Below are 24,068 nucleotides of genomic sequence, written 5' to 3'. Positions count from 1 at the left end.
ACATGCTGCGGAGCGGCTCCGCCCGTGAGCCATGGCCGCTGAGCCTGCGCGTCCGGAGCCTGTGCTCCGCAACGGGAGAGGCCACGACAGTGAGAGGCCCGCATACCACAAAAAAAAAAAAAAAAAAAAAGGGATGAGTAATTCTTGTCTCAAAAGAGTGTATGTCACCTTCTTTGTACCAATTTTTAGAGAACAGCTGTGGCAGCTGCTGAGCTATATATGTCTGCTTTGTTTTCCTTCTTTCATTTGGTGGGTGGAGAAAGTGTGAAAGTTTTAAGTTGAGTCTAAAATTGCATATCTGGTGGAGCATTCAATTTCATGTATATGCATATCTAGCAGAAGATGTAGAGACCTGAGTGTATATTCTGCACTCAAGTGTAGTGTAGAATTCAGCTTCATCGAGGGGCCAGCAAACTAGTGGCACTTTCATTTACAAGGGAAACATCCTCAGTTATTGAGGAACTCCTTTTGGAATAGAGGCAACTAACTGTGGGCATACATTGTCCTACCCTGAAAGCAGCCCTTTGGTTTAATGGGCAGAGGTTTATGTTTCCTGTTGGGTAATTTACCAGCTCATCTTCAGATTAGTTAGTGAGGTAAGACTTGCAGAGTCAGAGAATGAAATCCAGTGCTTTCTTCTCTTCCTCCTCATTACTTCTGCTTCTGGGCCAGCTTGGACTGAGTTTTAAAGCGATTTGCAAACCACAAATCCTGGTCGTTAGTGATGAGTCATCACGATGTGTGGCCTGGTAGTGACTGTGTTCAGGCATAGACGTGCTGTCGTGGTGTGGGTGATGGGCGATCCTGGGGAACAGTCTGTGGCACTTGGCTGGTCCTCCAGCATTATCTGTTTAGTTAGGAAGACTCAGGTTCCCATCACCTGCTCGGTCAGTACACAGCATTTCACTCCACCATCTACGGTACTGGCCAGTCTCTAATCACTCCTTTTTCAGATTTCATGCTTCCCTGGAATTCTTCACTTCTGCTTTTCAGTCTTATAAGGGCTGCCGTTTTCTGCATTCCTCACTCCTTGTTGGACATTAACCTTCTTCTTCCAAAGGATTCCTAATCTAAGGTGCTTGTATTAAAGGTTTGGGAGTGATGAAGGTTAGAGTCTGGCATAAGCAACATCTTGACATGGCATATTATTATTATTTTTGGCCACGCCACGCAGCTTGTGGGATTTTAGTCCCCCAGTCGACCAGGGATTGAACCCGGAACCCCCTGCAGTGGAAGCATGGAGTCTTAACCCCTGGACCGCCAGGGAAGTCCCGACATGGCATATTAGACACCGCTGTCTGAAAACCTGTCTGCCATTCCCTACACACCCCTTTAGCCCTGCCTGCCCCTCTCCTACCTTCGAGTTCAGTTTACCTTCCTGTTCTTTTCCCTTCTGGAAATTTTGCTCTTTTTCTATCTACCAGCTTTCAATCAGCCACAACCTGTTGTTACTTTCTTATCCAGAGCAGATTACCTTTTCAGCGTCTACCCCGCAGATAAATCCTAGCTCTACCTTTGCTGAGCCAAAAACTCATAAATTGCTTTCCCTGAATGAAGTGTAGACATATGCTTTAAAACTTTAGTGTGTTCTTTAAATCTCATTAAATTTTAGATAAAAGTTTCTTATGGCTCCTCAAGTACTTCTAAGAAAGAGAAGAGTATTATTAAGACTCAGTTTCCCAGGACTTCCCTGGTGGCGCAGTGGTTAAGAATCCGCCTGCCAATGCAGGGGACACGAGTTCAAGCCCTGGTCCGGGTAAGATCCCACATGCCGTGGAGCAGCTAAGCCTGTGCACCACAACTACTGAGCCTGCACTCTAGAGCCTGTGAGCCACAACTACTGAGCTCATGTGTCACAACTACTGAAGCCTGTGTGCCTAGAGCCCGTGCTCCACAAGAGAAGCCACTGCAATGAGAAGCCTGCGCACTGCAACGAAGAGTAGCCCCCGCTCACCGCAACTAGAGAAAGCCCCTGCGCAACAACAAAGACCCAACACAGCCAAAAATAAATAAATTTATTTTTTATTTTTTATTTTTTTAAATTTTATTTTATTTATTTATTTTTGGCTGTGTTGGATCTTCGTTGCTGTGTGTGGGCTTTCTCTAGTTGTGTCGAGTGGGGGCTACTCTTTTGTTGCGGTGCTTGGGCTTCTCGTTGTGGTGGCTTCTCTTGTTGTGGAGCATGGGCTCTAGGCTCGTGGGCTTTAGTAGTTGTGGCATGCGGATTCAGTAGTTGTGGCTCGCAGGCTCTAGAGTGCAGGCTCAATAGTTGTGGCGCATGGGCTTAGTTGCTCCGCCGCATGTGGGATCTTCCTGGACCAGGGCTCAAACCCATGTCCCCTGCATTGGCAGGCAGATTCTTAACCACTGTGCCACCAGGGAAGCCCCCCCAAAATAAATAAATTTATTTAAAAAAATGACTTAGTTTCCCTTTGCCTAGGACAGACCCTCAAGTGTCAGGGTTTTTTTTTTTTTTTTTCTTGCTACAGTTTGCTTTTCTTCCTTTTTAAAAAATTCTATTTTTATTTGTTTACTTATTCAACTTTGAAAACCTTGAAGGCATCCTTTGCTCCGAGGCTTAGTTTAAGTCACTCATGTAGACCAGACCTGCAGTTGAGATGTTCTCAGTTCAGAAGGGGAGAGGGCAGATGGCTGAACAAAGGATGGCACTGTGGGAGGAATTGGGAGGAAGAGACTAGTTGCTTGAGGAAGTGGAGAAAGGCTTGGAGGCAGGGCCAGGGAATCCAGCACTTTCGGGCATGTAAGATACAGGCTCTGGGAACGCATCGCCTGGGAAGCTAAAGCACTTCTTATCTCCATTTCTTCAACTATAAACCAAGGATAATAATGGTACTACCTCTGGGACTTCCTGGAGGTCCAGTGGTTAGCACTCTGCTCTTCCGCTGCAGGGGGCACGGGTTCAGTCCCTGGTGGGGGAACTAAGATCCCACATGCTGTGTGGCGAGGCCAAAAAAAAAAGGTACTACGTCTTAGTCTTGTTGTAAAAATCAAATGAGATAATGCATATAAGTGGTTTGAGTAGGGCTTGGCCTAGTGTTTAATTTTTTTAATGTGACCCATGATAAGGTTGAAATAAATTTCTAGGCCCAAGACGGAATTGCTTTTGCCTGGTGTGCCACACCAGCAAACTAAAACTTAGATAAGTTTCATGTCCATGTCAGTGTTCTGCTTATGTCAGTGTTCTGCTTGACCGTAAACGTGCTACATCCAGTCAGCCAGTCCCCAAATGCCAAGCCAGCTCTAGGTCTTCTCACCCTAAACCAGATCGACCGACGATGTGGCCCCAGCCAATCAGATATCGTTTTCTTGTGTCTTCCTTGTTCTTTATTCTTTATCCTATAAAGGGCTTCCTGCCTTCTGCCCCATTTTGCAGTTCTCTGAAAGGAGACTGTCTACTTCATGAAGTGTTTAAAGTTTGTTTGTATCACCTAAATTGTCATCTTTAATCATTTTTTTTAACAGTAGGAATTAGTAGAACCTTGCAATTTACTATATACATACAAATATATAAAATGACATACATTTAAAAAATTTGTAATACTCTCCCTTTTTGTGTACAAAACACTTTTTAATTTCAAAACCAGAATTGTGATACTGACAGCAGTTTGACAACCACTGGTCCAGCACTTAATAAGTGTTTAATGACTGTTGCCTCCGGTATTTTCCCCTATTACACTCTATCTATCTGTCTGTCTGTCTATCTGTCTGTCTATCTTATCTATCTATTTTAAATTGACTTGCTTTTATTTTATTCATTTATTTTTATGGAGGTATAGTTGGCATACAACATTATATTAGTTCCAGGTGTACAACATAATGATATTTGTATATCTTATGAAAAGATCACAATAAGTCTAGTTAACATCTGTCACATAGTTAACAGAATTAATTTTGTTAATTCTCGTCTCTCTCGTGATGAGAACTTTTAAAATCTACTCTCTTAGCAACTTTTCAATATGCAGTACAGTATTATCAACTGTGGCTGCCATGCTGTACATTACATTCCCCATGACTGACTTATTTTACAACTGGAAGTTTATACCTTTTGACCCCCGTTACCCATTTTACACATCCCTCACCCCCTTACTCTGGCAACCACCAGTCTGTCCTCTGTGTCCGTGAGCTTGGTTGGTTTTCTTTGTTGTTTTTTTTTTTTAGGTTCCACATACAAGAGAGAGCATATGGTATTTGTCTTTCTCTGACTTCCTTCTCTACTTTTATTTATTTATTTATTTATTTATTTATTTATTTATTGGCTGTGTTGGGTCTTAGTTGCAGCATCTGGGATCTTCATTGCAACGCACGGACTTCTCTCGTTGTGGCACGTGGGCTCAGTAGTTGTGGTGCGCGGGCTCTCTAGTTGTGGCTCAGGTGTTCAGCAGTTGCTGCGCGCACAGGCTTAGTTGCCCCGCGGCATGTGGGATCTTAGTTCCTGGAACAGGGATCGAACCTGCATCCCCTTTATTGGAAGATGGATTCTTAACCACTGGACCATCAGGGAAGTCCTTGTCTGACTTATTTCACTTAGCATGATGCCCTGAAGTTCTATCCATGTTGTGGCAAATGGCAAGATTTCCATCTTTGTTATGGCTGAGTAATACTCCGCTCTGTGTGTGTGTGTGTGTGTGTGTGTATGTATGTAAGTATGTATTTCTCTCTCACATTTCCTTTATCCATTCATCTACTTATGGACCTTTAGGTTGTTTTCATATCTTGGCTATTGAACTGTAGTGAACATAGGGCTACATAAGTCTTTTCAAGTTGGTGTTTTCATTTTCTTTGGATAAATACTCAGAGTGGAATTGCTGGATCATATGGTAGTTCTATTTTTGATTGTTTGCAGAACCTCTGTACTGTTTTTCATATGACTGCCCTCTGGTATTATTATTATTGTTGTTGTTGTTGTCCTTGCTGGTGTTAAAGGATGATTGTATGTCGGCCTTCTCAGTGGACAATATGACCCCACTGGGAGCCCTAGCAAAACGAGTGGTAGCATCAGCTGTTTCCCTCCTTCTCTTTCCCTTTGTTCGCGGGACTCTCTCCTACCAGCCGTGGGAGGCTGGGGAACGTGTACCTCTTCGGTGTTCTTGGAGTAGTGCTTGACCAGAATATTGCCGGAAAGCTATGACGGAGGGAGGGAAAAGGGAGGGAGGCAGGGAGAGAGAAAAAAAATTCCCCCATGGGCAGCAGTAGCAATCCATTCTGTTTGAGCAGATGGCACTGGAGGAAACAGCAGCTTCCTTTGTACAGCTCTGCAGCCAAGATCCTGCCCAGAGAGGCAGCCGACAAGACACCTGGTATAGCCAGATCCACACCCGGGATCTTCTGCAATGGGAAGCAGTTCCTTTTATGTTGCTTTAAAAGTGAAATTCCTCCCTGTCCTCTGAATGGGACTAGTAGTTGGGTTGTGATAAGGTTACAGGGGAGTTGAGAAAATCTAGAGCGCTTGTAAGATTTGAAGTATGATCCTACTCCTTGGAGCTGAAAATGCCCGGTATGGTGGATGCCAAGGCAGACTTGCGGAACTCGAGCTTGAGGAGATGGTTAAATGCTCTGGGTCTAAAACTCATCTTTGATTTTGGTAAACCTTGTGGATTACTATTACTTGCCTTTCCCCATTTGTTCTCTTGCCCAGATTCTGTTGCCTTCATCCCAATCTGCTTTTTCTCCTTTGCTGCTTATGTAACGCAGCATGTGGTCCTTCTCCAGATGTTCGTGGTGTGTCTATAAATGCATGTTTTCCTCTTCTAGGCCAAGAAAATATTCCCAACATAGGACATCCAAATTTTTTTTGGCTTAATGAAATTCCAGTATCTTTTTCTTTTCACGATTTATTTAAAGTCTTAAAATGAAGTTACTGTACAATTTGATTCTTTGAATCTGTATGTGGGGGGGGGCAGTCACATAATTGACCTGCTAGTGGGATGAGAAAGCTTAAGGGTATTCATTGTGCTTAGATATTGGATCACCTTCTTTCTCGGTAATGCTAGCCCCTACCCTATCCAAAGTCATGGCTTTTGTCCATGCATATTTTTATCTTGGCTATTACAGAAACACACCCACTGCCAACACATTTCTGGACCTAGGGTACAAAATTAGACTAAGTGAATGTAAATATCCAGTCTGGCTAGAGAGGAAAAAAAGCAAAGACGCCAAACAAAGCATTGGTCCTTATTCCCAGGCAGACTGTCACGCCTGAGTTCTGGTCCGGACGCCACTCCTCACATCTAGAATGGGTATAATGATTGGCGCCTTAGCTGCGCATGAAGGCAGGGAGACTCAGTCTCTGGGGTCCCTGTCTTCACCTCAGAGGTAGAGTCTTGGTGGTTGAAAGGATCCTGCTGTGGTTTCAGGCGTACTGAGAAGCCAGCCCTCAAAGCCAAAAGCCAGGTACAGGAAATTGAAATTCCACCTCTGAGATGACAGAGGAAGAGTCCACCTCCCTCACGCAGATGAGGAAACTTGAGGCTGCGATAAGTGAAGGACGTTGATGTGTTCAGTCCTGTGGGCAGAGACTTGGAGGCAAACTTCAGATCAAGACTCCAGATTCCCAGCCTGGTGGTAATTCATTGTAGCGTTTTGGCTCTTTGCCTCATTATGAAGCCATTACAGTAGTTTTGAAAGGGTATTGTCCCTTGATAAAAGTGCAGATATCAAGAGTAAATAAACTGTATGATCTCACTTCTGTGGAATCTAAAAAACACACAAAACAAAATAAAAAAACCTTGAGCTCATAGATACGGAGAACAGATTGGTGGTCAACAGATTGGTGGTCGCCAGAGGCTGGGGCTTTGGGGGATCAAAAGGTACAAACTTCAGTTATGGGTCCTGGGATGTCATGTTTAACATGGCAGCTATAGTTAATAATACTGTATTACGTATTTGAATGTTGCTAAGAGAATATATCTTAAAAGTTCTCATCATAAGAAAAAAAGTTTGGGGACTTCCCTGGCCGTCCAGTGGTTAAGACTCCGTGCTTCCACTGCAGGGGGTGCGGGTTCGATCCATTCGTCAGGGAACTAAAATCCCACATGCTGTGTGGTGCAGCTGAAAGAAAAAAAAAGTTTGTAACTATGTATGGTGACAGATGTTAACTAGACTGATAGTGGTGATCATTTCAAAATATATGTGAATATCAAATCATTATGTTGTAGGCCTGAAACCTATGTAATGTTATATGTGAGTCATATCTCGATAGAAAAAAAGAAATCACATTACAAATTCTTTCATTTTAATCTCAGAATTAGTGGTAAAGAGATAAACATTTGTACTTTACATAAATTTGGGTTCAAATCTAAAAAGAAAAAGAAATTTTTTTTACTGTTAACATCCTTTTGACCTAGGGAGTAATTGAATCACGGGTTTAAATAATTTTTTGCTGCAATTTCCTTTGGTTAAAACGCAAATAATAATCGACCCCATGATGAGCTAAATTTTTTACCCTGAGACTGAATGGCAGAGGAAAGGTTTTGAAGACAGCTGTGGTTCATGTGAAATCAGGAGAGACATGTGGTCAGTGACTTGATCCTGTTGGGTATCTTAGTCTGATGATGTCCAAAGGAACAAAGAACAAATAGGATTAAAGTCTTTATAGTTTCAAGGTTTTGCATTATTTTACAATAAATAAGTTATAAATTTATCTCAGGTACCTTCTTTTTAAATTTTATTTATTTTATTTTATTATAGTTTTTTTTGGCTGCTCCGGGTCTTTGTTGCGGCTCAGGGGCTTCTCTTTAGTTGCAGCAAGCGGGTGTTCTCCCTCTAGTTGTGGCGCGTGGGCTCCAGGGCACATGAGCTCTGTAGTTTGTGGCACGTGGGCTCACTTGTTGAGGCGTGCGAGCTCAGTAGTTGTGGCGCGTGGGCTCAGTTGCCCCGTGTCATGTGGGATCTTAGTTCCCCGACCAGGGATCGAACCTGCATCCCCTGCATTGGAAGGCGGATTCTTTACCACTGGACCACCAGGGAAGTCCCAGAGCATACACTTTTTAATAATTATGTTCATGAGTCTGTCCCCACTCCTCAATCTTGGAGGTGTTCTTATATTTGTATCTCTTGTGCCTTGCGTGTAATAGATGCACAGAAAATTTTGGTTAGATAAGTGGCATGTTCCTGGGGAAGAGAGTTTTCACCTGTGGTTCTGAGTAATTGGAGTGACTCGCATACACTAGGGGTAAAATGGGAGGTCTCTGGTAGGATGCTGGCAGGGTCATTGCACAGCTGATTGGAGGCCCATGCCACAAAACACCCTTGTCATTGTTGTCCTTATGCTGGCACTTTCTGGGCTAGTTATTGAAAAAAGTATTTGGCAAAGAAAGACAAAAGACAGATATATTCAAATAAAATAAAAAGACCTCACTTGCCTTTGCTTAAAGTATTAATAGTAGTTGAGGTTTGGGTTCAAGAGCCTTCCATTCCAGTAGTGGATTTTACCTGACTAAAGTTGATTATCATTCTTAATCTCCACCTTTGTTAAAACAAATCTTTTTGTCTCCAGTGTCAAGAGATTAAGGGAGCCTGGTTGACTTTCTGTAACTCTGGACTAGGATTTTAGGGATAACTCTTCAGTGGTCAAAGGTGAATTAGGTGGAAGGTTGAATATTTGACCAAATACCCTCATTTAGTTTGTGAACAATAGCCTATTTCTGTTTCAAAATATATTTATACAGAATTTTATTGGCAACGTAAGAGCTTGTATAAGTATAGCTTAATGTGATAATTACCGACTATTTAATTTTTTTGCCTGACCGAGTAAAATTCCATAAAATTTTGCTATTGAAAGCTTTCCGTGGCTGGCACCTGATCCCAATGTTTAGGTTCTGAGCTCTGGGACAGGCCTCCTCTGAGGTTGGCACAGGGCCTGGCACATGGTAGATGCTGAATAAATATCAACTGAGTGAGTATTAAGTGGATTCAGAGAGTATTTAAACCATAAAACCAACCACATCCCATATTCTCCAGTTTCCCCTTAGTGAACAGTATTTACCATCTCCCCCCACCGCCCCATTTCAGTAATCTGTCTTTCACATATTGGACCTTTATGCATTTATTTCTTTTTGGAAGTCATTCAGTCTCTGGAATGTTTGAGCTGGCAGTTGTAAATATTTAGGGTGGCTATAGAATGGATTTTGTGCCACCTACATATCTGTGAGTGTGTTCTCATGGTTTTTCTTTTTCTTTTCTTTTCTTTTTTTTTCCGTACGCCGGCCTCTCACTGCTGTGGCCTCTCCCGTTGCGGCGCGTTAAAACGCAAATAATAATCGACCCCATGATGAGCTAAATTTTTTACCCTGAGACTGAATGGCAGAGGAAAGGTTTTGAAGACAGCTGTGGTTCATGTGAAATCAGGAGAGACATGTGGTCAGTGACTTGATCCTGTTGGGTATCTTAGTCTGATGATGTCCAAAGGAACAAAGAACAAATAGGATTAAAGTCTTTATAGTTTCAAGGTTTTGCATTATTTTACAATAAATAAGTTATAAATTTATCTCAGGTACCTTCTTTTTAAATTTTATTTATTTTATTTTATTATAGTTTTTTTTGGCTGCTCCGGGTCTTTGTTGCGGCTCAGGGGCTTCTCTTTAGTTGCAGCAAGCGGGTGTTCTCCCTCTAGTTGTGGCGCGTGGGCTCCAGGGCACATGAGCTCTGTAGTTTGTGGCACGTGGGCTCACTTGTTGAGGCGTGCGAGCTCAGTAGTTGTGGCGCGTGGGCTCAGTTGCCCCGTGTCATGTGGGATCTTAGTTCCCCGACCAGGGATCGAACCTGCATCCCCTGCATTGGAAGGCGGATTCTTTACCACTGGACCACCAGGGAAGTCCCAGAGCATACACTTTTTAATAATTATGTTCATGAGTCTGTCCCCACTCCTCAATCTTGGAGGTGTTCTTATATTTGTATCTCTTGTGCCTTGCGTGTAATAGATGCACAGAAAATTTTGGTTAGATAAGTGGCATGTTCCTGGGGAAGAGAGTTTTCACCTGTGGTTCTGAGTAATTGGAGTGACTCGCATACACTAGGGGTAAAATGGGAGGTCTCTGGTAGGATGCTGGCAGGGTCATTGCACAGCTGATTGGAGGCCCATGCCACAAAACACCCTTGTCATTGTTGTCCTTATGCTGGCACTTTCTGGGCTAGTTATTGAAAAAAGTATTTGGCAAAGAAAGACAAAAGACAGATATATTCAAATAAAATAAAAAGACCTCACTTGCCTTTGCTTAAAGTATTAATAGTAGTTGAGGTTTGGGTTCAAGAGCCTTCCATTCCAGTAGTGGATTTTACCTGACTAAAGTTGATTATCATTCTTAATCTCCACCTTTGTTAAAACAAATCTTTTTGTCTCCAGTGTCAAGAGATTAAGGGAGCCTGGTTGACTTTCTGTAACTCTGGACTAGGATTTTAGGGATAACTCTTCAGTGGTCAAAGGTGAATTAGGTGGAAGGTTGAATATTTGACCAAATACCCTCATTTAGTTTGTGAACAATAGCCTATTTCTGTTTCAAAATATATTTATACAGAATTTTATTGGCAACGTAAGAGCTTGTATAAGTATAGCTTAATGTGATAATTACCGACTATTTAATTTTTTTGCCTGACCGAGTAAAATTCCATAAAATTTTGCTATTGAAAGCTTTCCGTGGCTGGCACCTGATCCCAATGTTTAGGTTCTGAGCTCTGGGACAGGCCTCCTCTGAGGTTGGCACAGGGCCTGGCACATGGTAGATGCTGAATAAATATCAACTGAGTGAGTATTAAGTGGATTCAGAGAGTATTTAAACCATAAAACCAACCACATCCCATATTCTCCAGTTTCCCCTTAGTGAACAGTATTTACCATCTCCCCCCACCGCCCCATTTCAGTAATCTGTCTTTCACATATTGGACCTTTATGCATTTATTTCTTTTTGGAAGTCATTCAGTCTCTGGAATGTTTGAGCTGGCAGTTGTAAATATTTAGGGTGGCTATAGAATGGATTTTGTGCCACCTACATATCTGTGAGTGTGTTCTCATGGTTTTTCTTTTTCTTTTCTTTTCTTTTTTTTTGCAGTACGCGGGCCTCTCACTGCTGTGGCCTCTCCCGTTGCGGAGCACAGGCTCAGTGGCCATGGCTCACGGGCCTAGCCGCTGCGCGGCATGTGGGATCTTCCCGGACCGGGGCACGAACCTGTGTCCCCTGCATCGCCACCAGGGAAGCCCTCTCATGGTTTTTCTAAAGAAATGTTATTTGTTTAGTGGCCCTCCTAGTTATTTAGACACAGGTATTTTTTTTTCTTTCTTTTTTATCAATTTATTTTATATTTGGGTCTTTGTTGCTGCGTGCAGGCTTTCTCTAGTTGTGGTGAGCAGGGGCTACTCTTCATTTTGGTACGTGGGCTTCTCACTGTGGTGACTTCTCTTGTTGCGGAGCATGGGCTCTAGGCACGTGGGCTTCAGTAGTTGTGGCATGCAGGCTTCAGTAGTTGTGGCACACGGGCTCAGTAGTTGTGGCACGCGGGCTCAGTAGTTGTGGCTCGTGGGCTCTAGAGCACAGGCTCAGTAGTTGTGGTGCACGGGCTTACTTGCTCTGTGGCATGTAGTATCTTCCCGGGCTGGGGATCGAACCCGTGTCCCCTGCATTGGCAGGTGGATTCTTAACCACTGCACCACCAGGGAAGTTCCGGTATTTTCTTTTTAATCAACATAATTCAAATCGTGTGCCCCAAATCCTCCCCTTTTAGCAGTGGACAGTGTTTTGCCATATTCGCTGCCCAGAATACAATGATCTATGTCAGTCTGTTGAGGCAAATATGGACAACTTAAATGTGAAAGAACTGAGGTCAATAAAAATATCTTCCATAGCCTGGAAGCCTGAGTTTTGGAGAAATGACCAATTTAATAGGTACTTAAGTTTTGTGTTATCTTAAATTTTTCTACTTGGTATTATTTTAAATATACAACTTAATAGGTAGTGTTAAATTCTGAAAACTTATATGTTTGTCTGATCTGGCTAGAAATTGAAAATATATATTTCTCAAGGTAACGAAGGTCATGTCTATTTTAATTTATATTTAGTAGTAATTAAATGGAATAGGTTTTTAAGATGCCTTGCTACAAAATTTATATTGTAAAAGAGGTGGAACATTGATTTTCTTCTAATACATTTAACATTGACAATGAATATATATCTATACATATACATACATATATACTTTTATAATACATACCATTTTGTCATCTGACACTTTCCATTTCTGAAGAAAGTTTTTTCAAATGTGGCCTTAATCACTGGTGTTCTGGTCAATCTCATAAACACATGATTAGTTTTATTTTTATTTTTTAGTTGTTGTGACACTTAAGAAATGCAAAGCTGTTGGCCTTTTTTTTTTTTTTTTTTTGCGGTACGCGGGCCTCTCACTGTGGTGGCCTCTCCCGTTACGGAGCACAGGCCCCGGGTGCGCAGGCCCAGCGGCCATGGCTCACGGGCCCAGCAGCTCCGCGGCATGTGGGATCTTCCCGGACCGGGGCACGAACCCGTGTCCCCTGCATCAGCAGGCGGACTCTCAACCACTGCGCCACCAGGGAAGCCCAAGTTGGCCTTTTTTTGAGTTACTCTTAATTTATTAAGTTTATTTTTGAAACCTTCCTGGTGGTTTATGGTTTATTATTTTAGTGAGTGTGTGTGTGTGTGTGTGTGTGCATGTGCACATACGTGTACACACTAAGGATGCTAAAGCAATGTAAGACAACGTATGTGTATGTACAGCCTTTCTTTGGAATACTGCTTGAGGAATTGGAGCAGGTATGTGTTTTATCCAAACATGCTGGCATTAGCGTTTAATGATACTGCTTTCTCCTCCAAGCAAACTGACAAGGGCAGATGAAGGTCCTGTTTTCTGGAATGGGCTTGTCTTCTAACTAGTGTTTTATTTCAGATTGCTGTTGTAGTGAAGTCTTCATTCAGATGTAGATGTGTTAAGTCCATTTTGCTCTGGCTGCTGTTGGCTTTTCCTGGTTTTTAGTGGGGGTGGGGTGTGGAGTGAGAGACATGGAGCAAGTTTGATTTTGTATCCGATTAGAGGGCATGCTGTCTGGCCTGCTCCAGAGAAGAGCCCAGGCTGCCAAAAATGGGAAAGGATGCTGCTTAGATCTTTCTCTTCACCAGTAAATTGGATTAAGATGGTTCTGGAAGTCTTCCACAGGGTTATTTTGAACTTGGAGTTGGACAGTCTCCGTTGGGTTAGCTCAAGGTACTCTCAAGGGCCAGAAGGTCTTCTAATGTTGCCTCTGCTTTGGACCAGACCTGTTTGTGCTTGGATTATTGTCACAGCCTCCTTGGCTTTCACCACGCCAACCCTGTCCAAATTTCATATCGCCGTGGGCCTTGAATTGTGTAGTCACACAAGGCCCTGCACTTAGTGTAGTGCTCTGCTGTTGCCATCTAGAAATTTTTAGTTTTTGAACAAGGAGGCTCCATATTTTCATTTTGCTCTGGGCCCTGCAAATTAAATTGTTGGTTTTAGCTGTGAGAATGGCATTTCTGGAACTACCCATTTTTCCTTTAGTCCCTCGAAGCCCATGCTCCTTAACCTACCTGTCTAGCTGTCTCTCATGGCGTGGTTTTGTCAGATGTCACTAATTGAAGTTCCTCCAAGTATGCCAAGCAGCCCCATGCCTCTGCAACATTGGGTCCTGGTGTTTCCTTCTCCCCATTTTCCCTCCCCGACCTCATTCATTGCTATTAATAGTTTGAAAGGCTGAGGAAATAAGACTGAGCTATGAAACCCTACATGGCCATCTCACCTAGTTAGTACTGATCACACTTTGTTTATATTTCCCTTGAAAAAGTTGATACCTGGCAAAGTTGAGCTATCTATGATCTTGGGGAAATGGTTCTGTAACAACTGTATAGGAAGATCAGATTGATTTTTTGCCAGGGGAAGAGAATTCTCTGTAATCTTCAATGTATTCATTCATTCATGCAACAAAATTTTATGGAGTTATCTATACATGCCAGATTATATTCTAAGCACTGAGGATATGGCAGTGAGCAAAGTAGTAGTATTTTTTCAATGAACTAATAGCAATATTCTAGTGGGGGAGGACAGAAAGTGAATTCACAAATACAACAATATACAATATGTAAAGTCTGTAGTTCTAGAAAATAATGCACAGTAGGATAAGAGAGTAGAGGGTGATAGGGGTGTGTGTTTGTGCTTGTGCTGTTTAGAGGGTGGGAAGCCCATTTTCAGGTGATACTTAGTCAGAGACCTGGATGCAATGAGGGCTTGACCCATGTGAAATTCTGGAGGACAGAGTGTTCTGGCAGAGGAAAGCCCAAGTGCAAAGGTCCTGGCGAGGGCACATGCTTATGATCTTCAGGAAAGTGCAAGGAGGCTGTTATGTCTGGACTAGGATGGGCAATGAGGAGAGAAGTAGGAGATGGGGTCAGAGAGCTAGGGCCTAATCACACAGGGCCTTGGAGACCAAGGTGAGGACTTGGCTTATACTTTCAATGAGATGGGAAGTCATTGGAGGGTTATGATGGGCTTGCATTTTAAAAGGGTCACTCTAGCTGCTGTACTTATTGCAAAGGAGCCATCTCGCATGCTACTGAGAAGTCAAGTAAGCTAAGAATTGAGAATTGGCTGTTTAGGTAATCTAATTATTTATTCTTTTGGTTGACTGATATGTGGAAGACCCCAGAAGCAATCTTTTGATTTTGTAGATGGTCAACGATTGGTATGGGTAAAGGACCCACTTTGATCTTAGCTATGAGATGGTTTATCAGTCTGTTGATTCTTTGACCAACTGTCTCCTCTTCACTATATAAAGATTTCTAAATTAGGTTTTGGAGTGTATCTATCTGCTTCCTTCCTTTGGCTCAGCTGTCTGATAAGCCATGCACTCCTGTTAACTACCAGCGTGGTCCAGGGCCATTGCTGCACTTTTCTCTCCTCACAACGACACAGCCTGCTCTGCAGCATCCCCACAGCTTGCGCAAATTTGTTGACCAATAGTTACTGTTGCACTATTATGTTTTGATCAGTTGTCTTGGATATGAGAGACACTGTGGAAGTAGAATTTCAAAATCTTCATGTTCAGTTAGTTATAAAAGAATGGGAAAAATCAAGAAAATCAAGACAACTGTGCTTAACCTTAGGTGACATCCCCTTATCCATGGGAATAGGTTCCAAGGCCCCCAGTTGATGCTGAAACAAGAGAGTACTGAACCATATATATATATATATATATATATATATATATATATATATACACTATGTTTTTTCTCTATACATACATACCTAGGATAAAGTAATTTTGATAAAGTAATTTTATGGTAAAGTAATTTATAAATTAGGCACAGTAAGAGATTAACAACAATAATTAATAAAATAGAACAATTATAACCATATACTGTACTAAAAGTTACGTGAATGTGGTCTCTCAGAATATCTTATTGTACAAATTTAATGCATTTTTCATCTTAACTAAGCCCTTCTCATGCACTGTGTTCATAACTTTCGCAGTTTGAGGTTCAGCAGCAAAACTGGCTTGAATTTCTTTTTCTTTCTTCGCAATTTCACGGATAGATTTGTTCTTACCATATACCTTAGCAGCCTCAGCATACAATGTTATTCCTTCCTCCTTAAGTCGAACTTTTACCTTTTCACTTAAAAGAAGCACTTTACGGCTTCTCTTTGGCACATACAAATGGCCAGCATCACTACTCTCTCGCACTTTGTATCATTATTATGTAAAATATGGTCACTTGAAGGTATTGAGACAGTTGATCTGATAACCAAGACAGCTACTAAGTGACTAACAGGTGGGATACTCTGGACCAAGCGATGATTCACATCCCAGGCTGGACGGAGTAGGACGGCAAGAGATTTCATCATGCTACTCAGAATGGCACCCGATTTAAAACTTACTGAGTTGCTTATTTCTGGAATTTTCCATTTAATATTTTCAGACCGTGGTTGACCTTGGGTAACTGAATCCAACAAAACTGCGGATAATGGGGGACTCCATTACTGAGGAGGAGGAAACACTAGGGCAAGAGCAGAGTTGGGGGGGAATGTTGAGTTTGGACAGGGTAAGTTTGAGGTGTCGGTGGAAGCCATTTAGGAGAGTCAGGAGATAATCAGATGCCTTAGATGTATCATTTTTGATAGTGTTCTTCATTAAATTACTGAATTCAGATATATCCTGATACCATAAATCTTCCATCTGAAGGAACCTAAAACATGAATTAAGCCCAATCCCCAATCCAGTTTTCCAAATCTCTCTATAATATCCCTTCCTGGGCAGTCTCCATTCAAACATTTCCTTAGGCAACTTTTCCTGTCCATTTATAATTCCTACTACTAGTCCTAATTCTAAGCCCTGAGGATTAAATAAATTAATGCCTTTTCCATGTGCCAAGTATCAGTTATGGGTAAATTGTTGTCATGTCCTCCTCTGGTTCTTCTCTTTTCCAAACAAGACAATTCCTACTCATTACTGTTTCCTCATGGGATATTTGGAGCCAGTTCACATGCTGGTGTCTCACCTTGGAAGATGTGTATTTGTTGTTTATATGTACCTTAAAGTTTGGTGGATGGGACTAAAAACAGGGCTCTGGGGCTGGCCTGACCATTGCAGAGTAAACACCAAGCTTGTCAGTTACTCTGAGCATTCTGTCTGACAGTGATTTTTCAGATATAAAGCATATATACCTTACAGGTATTATCGAAGAGAACTGAAAGCATGCATTCACACAAAAACTTGTACATTGCAGCATTATTCAAAATATCCAAAGAGTGAAAAAAATATGATATGTCCATACAATGGAATCATAATATTCAGCCATGAAAATGAATGAAGTACTGATAGGTGGTACAACATGGATGCATCTTGAAAACATTATGCTAAGTAAAGGAGCCAGACACAAAAACCACATAGTGTGCTTCCATTTATGTGAAATGTGCAGAGTAGGCAAATCTATAGACAGAAAGTGGATTAGTAGAAGCCAGGGTCTAGAGGGAGGAGGAAATGGGGAGTGACTGCTAATAGGTACAAGGTTTCTTTCTGGGGTGATATAAATGTTCTGAAATTAGGTAGTGGTGATGGTTGCACAACACTGAGGAAGTATTAAAAAAACCACTGAATTGTACACTTTAAGATGGTGAATGTTGTGGTGTGTGAATTATATCTCAGTAAAGCTGTCATTAAAAAATATGGGTATTACCTCCTATCTAAAGTTGAGGATCTTAGGAATCAATGAAATAACACGTATAAGTGCCTGGGATAATATGTACTCTCGGTTAAGATTGTTATTGTTGCTCTTAAGGAAAGTAATACTGCTTAGAGATCAGTAACTGCAACTTTTTGTCACTGTTAACATTTGTAGAATATTATCTGTTAAATCGTATGCAGTCAACAAATCCTTGTTGAATGAATGTGTTTTGTTCACATTCATGTTTAGCCACATATATGTTCTGTTTCTTGCATGTTACCGAATCCACATCATTGGGCCTAATTTTGGGATCCTTGTCCAGTGATGGGAACTCTTCACAGCCCACGTTTCAGTGTTGAAGTCAGAGCTGGGAGTATAGGCTCAGTCTGGGGAAGGAAGGGCTCTGCCTTAAATTCTAGGTGAAGGTGGAAGCTAAATGATTCTTGAGCTTTTTTACCTAGTAATATAATTCTGCTATATGTTTTTATAAGAACTTAATTGGCCTGTCAAGAATGTGTTTCTTAATGGTTCATTATCAGATCCCTGGAGAGCAGAGGACTTCATCTTGGTTAAAAAAAGAAATTCAGTTCCTAGAAATTTAGCAGATTTAAACTGCTAATTTGTTCTCCCGAACCCAACTTACAATTTCCACATATAAGAAATTGTTATTTTAAATTATGATATGAGCATTTTTTTCTTTGAAAAAAAATTTTTTAATTCACATCTTTTTATGAACTTGGCATTCCACTAATACCACTGCGTTGCTTCTACAACTGTGTCAGCAAGGTGCCATCTGCTTACCCTGAGGCTCATGAAAAGAAATAAACCGGTTGATGTTTGTGTCATCCAGCATTCTTTCTAGAAGAGCAGTGGAAAATTTTTCCTTTGGTCTCTAAGGAATGGTTGTGCCTCTCAGCTTCCCCATGCCATCAGGGAGGAATGAGAAAGAAGGCAAAACTGTCAGAAAAGAGTTTGTAAGTTTTTTTTTTTTTTTTTTTGAAGCTTCTTTTTTGAGAGTGTCTTTTTCCTGTCTTTAATAGAAGTTGGTGATATGGCAAAGCAGTACATAGAGAAAAGTCTTTTGGTTCCAGATCACGTGATCACACGCCTCATGCTGTCAGAGCTGGAGAACAGGCGCGGCCAGCACTGGCTACTGGATGGTGAGTTGAACGTGTGGGTCTGCTGGACCTGTGCCAATAGTGGGTCATTGTCTCCTTGCACACTCCCGTAATTTCTTACAGGTTGCAAAATGCCCTTTTCCCCTAAACGTTCAGTCATCTATTTAGACATATTCCAGTTTGGCAACGTGATAGAAACCTCATGTGGTGAAGCCTTTTAATTCCTCTGTCTGCAGACCACCATCCCTAGAGCCGTCAGCTTGAAGCAAACCTTCACTGAATTCCTGTTATTTTTCCAGTTTTGATCGTGCCTTTGTTTCCATGACTAAGTCGTCATAAGTATGACTCATCTTAAATCAGAGGTTCTTTCATTCAAAATAGGCCTCATAAATTAAAAGCATTAGTTATCATTTTTTACCTGTCAGATTAGAAAAGATAGAAAATCTGAAAACTTTTTACGGAGAGTATAGGAAGTAAGTATTCTTGAGAGGATAAAATGGGCAACCTTTGGGGCTTCCCTAAAAAAAAAAAAAAAAAGGCAACCTTTGGAGGGCAGTTTAGCAGTCTTTACATTTTTTGATTCAGCAATTCCCTGCTTGATTTCTTGCCTAAAGATATATGTTAAAGGATGTTTGTTTTCAGTGTTATTTGTAAATAGCAAGACACTGGTAACAACCTATCTATCTGTCATAGGGTTGCCTTAAATTTTGGTATGTCCATTAACCAAATAATCTGTACCTCTGTGTTGATACGGATAGAGTTCTAAGATAAACTGCCGAGTGAAAAAAGCTAGTTGCAGTATAGTTAATATCATATACTATTATCTCTATAAAAATGGAGTGACAGTATAATATTACTATATATACTTACATACATAAGCTGTCTTTGGAAGACAGCTGATACTAGTGGTTGGCTCTGGGTAAGGATTAGGGTTGGGAGAGAGATTTACCTTTCACTGTATATACCCATTCCTATTGTTTGATTTTTAATATTTAAATGATACATAGGCCTGATTGTTTTTTAAAAACTCAGACAAATATCATATGATATCATTTATATGTGGGAGTAAAAAAATGATACAAAATCAACTTACTTACAAAACAGAAATAGACCCACAGACATAGAAAACAAACTTATGGTTACCGAAGGGGATAGCAGTGGGGAGGAGATAAATTAGGAGTTTGGGATTAACATATACACACTACTATATGTAAAATACATAAACAACATGGACCTACTGTATAGCACAGGGAACTATATTCAATATCTTGTATTAACCTATAATGAAAAAGAATATGAAAAAGTATATATATTCAGTTATACATATAACTGAATCACTTTGCTGTATACTTGAAACTAACACAACATCGTAAATTAACTATACTTCAATTTTATAAAAATGGTTAAAAAAAACTCAGTCATTCCTATGATACTTAACCCAGGAAGATGCATACAGATGCTCACACACAAAATACTGCACAATTTTGTACTTGAGGAAGCTGGAATTAAGAATCATCTACTTTTAAGTTTTACCAGTATAAATCTTTCATTTATTAAAGGAAAAAAATGGACTGGATGGATTATTTGTCTTACTCTTTAATAGCAGGATTCCTTGGCAATGAAAATAAGAACTTGATGAATATACTGCTTTCTAGGTACATAAAGGGGAGTGAGATTTATATATAAGAAACTTCTTTCCATTGCAGAGTAGTTTTCCTTCAGTTCACACAATGCACTTTTTCTTATGTAAGCAAGTTGCGACAGCTGAAACTTTTGGTGTTTGCCAGCCACAGAGAAGCCAGAGTGAATTGTCCTACATTTTAACTATCAGATTGCCTATATTTCTCCTAAAGTCTGGAGCCATAAATCTCCATAATGACCAACATGTGGTAGAGTATTTATTCTATATTGGTGTTTCTCAAAGTGTGTAGTGTGCAGTGTTAGTAATGGCTAGACAAAAAAACAGACTTTGTAGTTAAATGTGTTTAGAAAATGTCAATTTAAATATTAAAAGTTGCTTGAATTTACTGAGCACTTACTGTATGCCAAGTATTGTTCTGAACATTTGTTATTTATTATCTCATTCAATTCCTACAATAACCATATCAAGGTAGAGACTGTTATTTCCATTTGTTGATGAGAAAACAGAAGCAAAGTAAGGTTCACTTGCCTATCCAAAGTTAGTAAGTCCAAAGTTAACCAATTTCTTAGCACTTTAATTAACCTTTAATATGATAATGTGATTTAACTCTACGTAGAAGGAAATGTCACGAGGCGTTTTCCGAATGTATATGACCATAGAATCTCCTACCCTACCTATAACCTCTGGGATTTGTTCCATGGTCCATTCTTTGTGAACTCTACTATTCAACATTTATTCTTCACTTTGGAGGTGTTCTGAAAAGTTGACCATAGAGTAGATCATATCTTTCTAGAATGCCTTCCATTTAAAAAAATCAGGACCTATGTTCTCATATGGCTGGAGGGAACCAAGAGACTGAACTGAAAACTTTTGTCAAGAGAAAGGCTATAATGGCCCGTGGAAGGCATGTGTTTATCAGGCAGTAATGAATAAAGCTCCTACTGTGTGTCAGGCACTGTCAGGTGCTGTTGATAAAATGACAAGACACTTTCTGTATTCTTACGGGACTTATATTACAGTAGGGAGTCAGGTGTGTAAAAAATTAACAGTATAGTAAAATCATATACATGTGGTACACTGAAGACACAAAGGAGAAAATTGTCGGTTCTATTGGTGGGAGGCAGGAGTGGAACAACTTTATGGAAACAGAGATGAATAGAGAGGTGTCCTGCAGGTTGACTAATGGGGGTTGGGAAGAAAGATTTTTTTCAGCAGAGGCGCAATGTGAACTGGGTAAGAGGGGAATGACTTAGCCTAGTGTTTTCCTGGGCCTGCAAACAGAGAGGCAGGGGAAATCCTGGGGTGATGGACTTTGATTCTATGCAAAGATGGTGGAACTGGAAATTTTTGGCTATAGGGACCACTGAAGAGTTAAAAAGGGGAATAACATAATCGGATGTATTTGTGTTTCAGAAAGACTATTCGGTTAGCAGCAGAGCTATTAGATGCTGGGGTAGGGGAGGAGGTGGTGACTAGAAGCTGAGTAAGAGATTGTTAGCACAATTGGACCAAGAAATGTTGAAGGCCTGAATTTAAGCATCAGCAGTGAGATGGCGAGGAGGCACCGTTCCTGAAAGACTGCATTGAGGAGGAAGAATTGACAGGAGTGTGACTGATGTTAGGCACTGTAGCCCTGGGGTTTTCTTTGATCGCCTTCCCAGCTTTTGGAGTTTCTTGGCTGTCATCACCTTCCCTACACTTCTCCAGCTATGTTAATTTCTCCAGACTCTGAATATTTAACTCAAAAAAGTTAGTCTCCCACTACTTCTTCTTCTCTGGGTGTTTGCCGGGACTGATAAACTTTAGCTCTGCCACCACCTAACAGTAATTTCTCTAGTTTAACTTCTTTAATTGTAAGGCTTCTCACCTTATAAAATAAACTTGTGTAGTTTTAAGTAAACTTAACTGTTTTAAAAAAGGGTCATCTATGTTAAACTCCTTTGGGAAAGTGGTTAGTATAATAACCACTGATCCCCGTTAGAACCAGACTACCCCCTTTGAATCCCAGCTCTGCCATTGTCAGTGCCCTTGGGCAAGTTACCCATAGGTCTCTGCATTTTTTTCCTCATGGAAAACAGAGATTACAAAAAGGATGAAGTAAGTGAATATATGGAAAGCGCTTATATTTGCCATATAGTAAGTGCTATATGAGATTTTGTGATTTGCTGTACATAAGGTACAGGTCATGAATTTTTGTTTTTAGGTTACTATATGAAGTGTTAAGTTCAAAAATAGTTTAAAAAATATTCAACCACGTGAAGTTGGAAAAGTCAGCTTCAGTTGTGAAAGGTTTTATGTATCTTTTCACTGCTTTGTTTTGCTATAACTTCCTCTCGGTGAGTAACTGAAGTTCTTTTACATCATAGGCCTGTTTTTAGTAAAGGACGTCAGTCTCCTAACTGATTTAGTTTGTATCTTTCTAAACACATCTGGTCACGGTTTCGGTTGTGATTTTTCTTTAAAGCTCTGGAATAAATCCATTTGGCAAAGTGAGGACCATCAAGAATGCTAAGTTCTGTGTTCAGTTTGAAACTCCTTATGTTCCAGGGCACGTGTTCTGCGGAGGACGTGCCTATGGAGTGTGCTAAAGGTGATTGCATGTGGAAAGGTCAAGAAAAGTATTCTGGATGACAGATGACTCATCATCTTGGTCCATATGGCTGTAAACAGGCATCCTGCAAATGGTGGGTGGAAACAAGTAGCATGGATGCAAACCAAGGGAACGCCAGGGGTGGCAGTGGATGGGCTTGGTGAGTGCTCTGTGGTTTGGTCAGCTATGTCCTTGCTAAAAACAGTTCAGTTGCCTTCACAGTGTGCTTTTTAGTTGGATAAGAAACACTCTTTTATGTGTTAATATGTGTATATAAGTGTGGTTTTCCCCTTTTTTTCTTTTTCTTTCTTTAATTTCTTTAGACGTTTAATGTGAGAGCGGTTTTCTGAAAATAATTTTAATTTTTAAGACAAGTATTCAACCAGAGGAATGTCATGCACAAGCCTTCTAATTTTGCTAGGATGGTTTTGTTTGTTTTTTGTTTTTTAAAGAGGGTGTTTACTGCTTACTAGGTGATCTTAAGGTGAAGTAACTAGGGAACAATAACCAGCTCTTATAAATAACCAGCTCAAATACAAATTCTTCACTTTTTAAAAAGCAGCTGGCAGTGAGATGGGGCCCGTAGGGAGGTGTGTTAGGTAGTAGATTTTTTTTTTTTTCGTTTCTAAACTTGGTTGCTGAAACCTGTGCATTTAAACAGTAACCTGCAAGTTCTCAGGCTCAGTCCCAATTTATCTCTAAGATGTCACAGAATTGTCTGCCAGGTGACTTTAGGTGTCATCTAAATATTTAAATTTGTTGTCAAAGTTCGGTTTGACAGAAAGCAATCTTAAATTTTGGAATTATAAGTGGAGTATAATTTAAGCCTTTTCATTGGAGATAAAGATAACTTTAAAAGGAGAGTCATCATTCAGTCCATGGTTGTATATTCCATTTGATTCTGAGCACTAGCTGGTGCTTTCTGTGGGTAATTCTGGGATTTATTTATTTATTTATTTTTAGCACAAGTCAGAGCCACTTCAGTGTGTGCCGTGTTTGTATGTGTTTGTTTTCCCTGAGAGGTGAATTATCTCAGACCTAAGATATTCCGGGATACATGCTCATTCAGAGCCCTTGGTATCCAAGTAAAAGGTGGATGCTGGGAAACCAGACTACAGATGCTGGAGCTACAGTATCTTGTCCTGATTTTGCAAATGTGTTTTACCATACTGGACTGTACATAACTGCTCTGACCTTATCCCCTTCATATTTTTCTTTCTGAATCAGACCTCTGAATGGTTTTACATCCCACTGGGCAACATATGCCTACAGAAAAAAAGCTGACAATCCCATGTCTTCTGAATCACATCTTTTAAGAAATGCCAAGGGCAATTTTTTTCTGTTGCCCTTGTGAATGTAGGGTATGTTTCAAAAATAAAATGTATAATAGGTTTGTTTGGAAGGTCACTGAAGATATTCTCTTCGGAAAAAAAGAATCAGGCTTTCTTCTCGTGTGTGTGTGTGTGTGTGTGTGTGTGTGTGCGCGCGTGTGTGTGCGTTTAAGA

General features: G+C 40.6%; 1 protein-coding gene across 5 annotated transcripts in view; it reads left to right on the top strand.

Annotated features, from left to right (window-relative positions):
* The window catches only part of AK4 (adenylate kinase 4), an 80,864-nt gene that overhangs the window by 19,546 nt on the left and 37,250 nt on the right, over nt 1–24,068 (top strand). For 4 of the 5 annotated variants that reach the window (XM_028489301.2, XM_028489300.2, XM_007103138.3 and 1 more), the window contains one exon: nt 18,254–18,373. The exons of the other annotated variant lie outside the window; for it this stretch is intronic. In XM_028489301.2, coding sequence (XP_028345102.1) covers nt 18,254–18,373 — 120 coding nt within the window. The remainder of the gene's footprint in view (nt 1–18,253; nt 18,374–24,068) is intronic. 5 annotated transcript variants of the gene reach the window in all.

This window comes from Physeter macrocephalus, chromosome 4 (assembly GCF_002837175.3).
Source record: "Physeter macrocephalus isolate SW-GA chromosome 4, ASM283717v5, whole genome shotgun sequence".
In the NCBI taxonomy this organism is placed as follows: domain Eukaryota; kingdom Metazoa; phylum Chordata; class Mammalia; order Artiodactyla; family Physeteridae; genus Physeter; species Physeter macrocephalus.
Note: the sequence above shows the minus strand (reverse complement) of the source record. Positions and strands in the feature narration are given on the sequence as shown.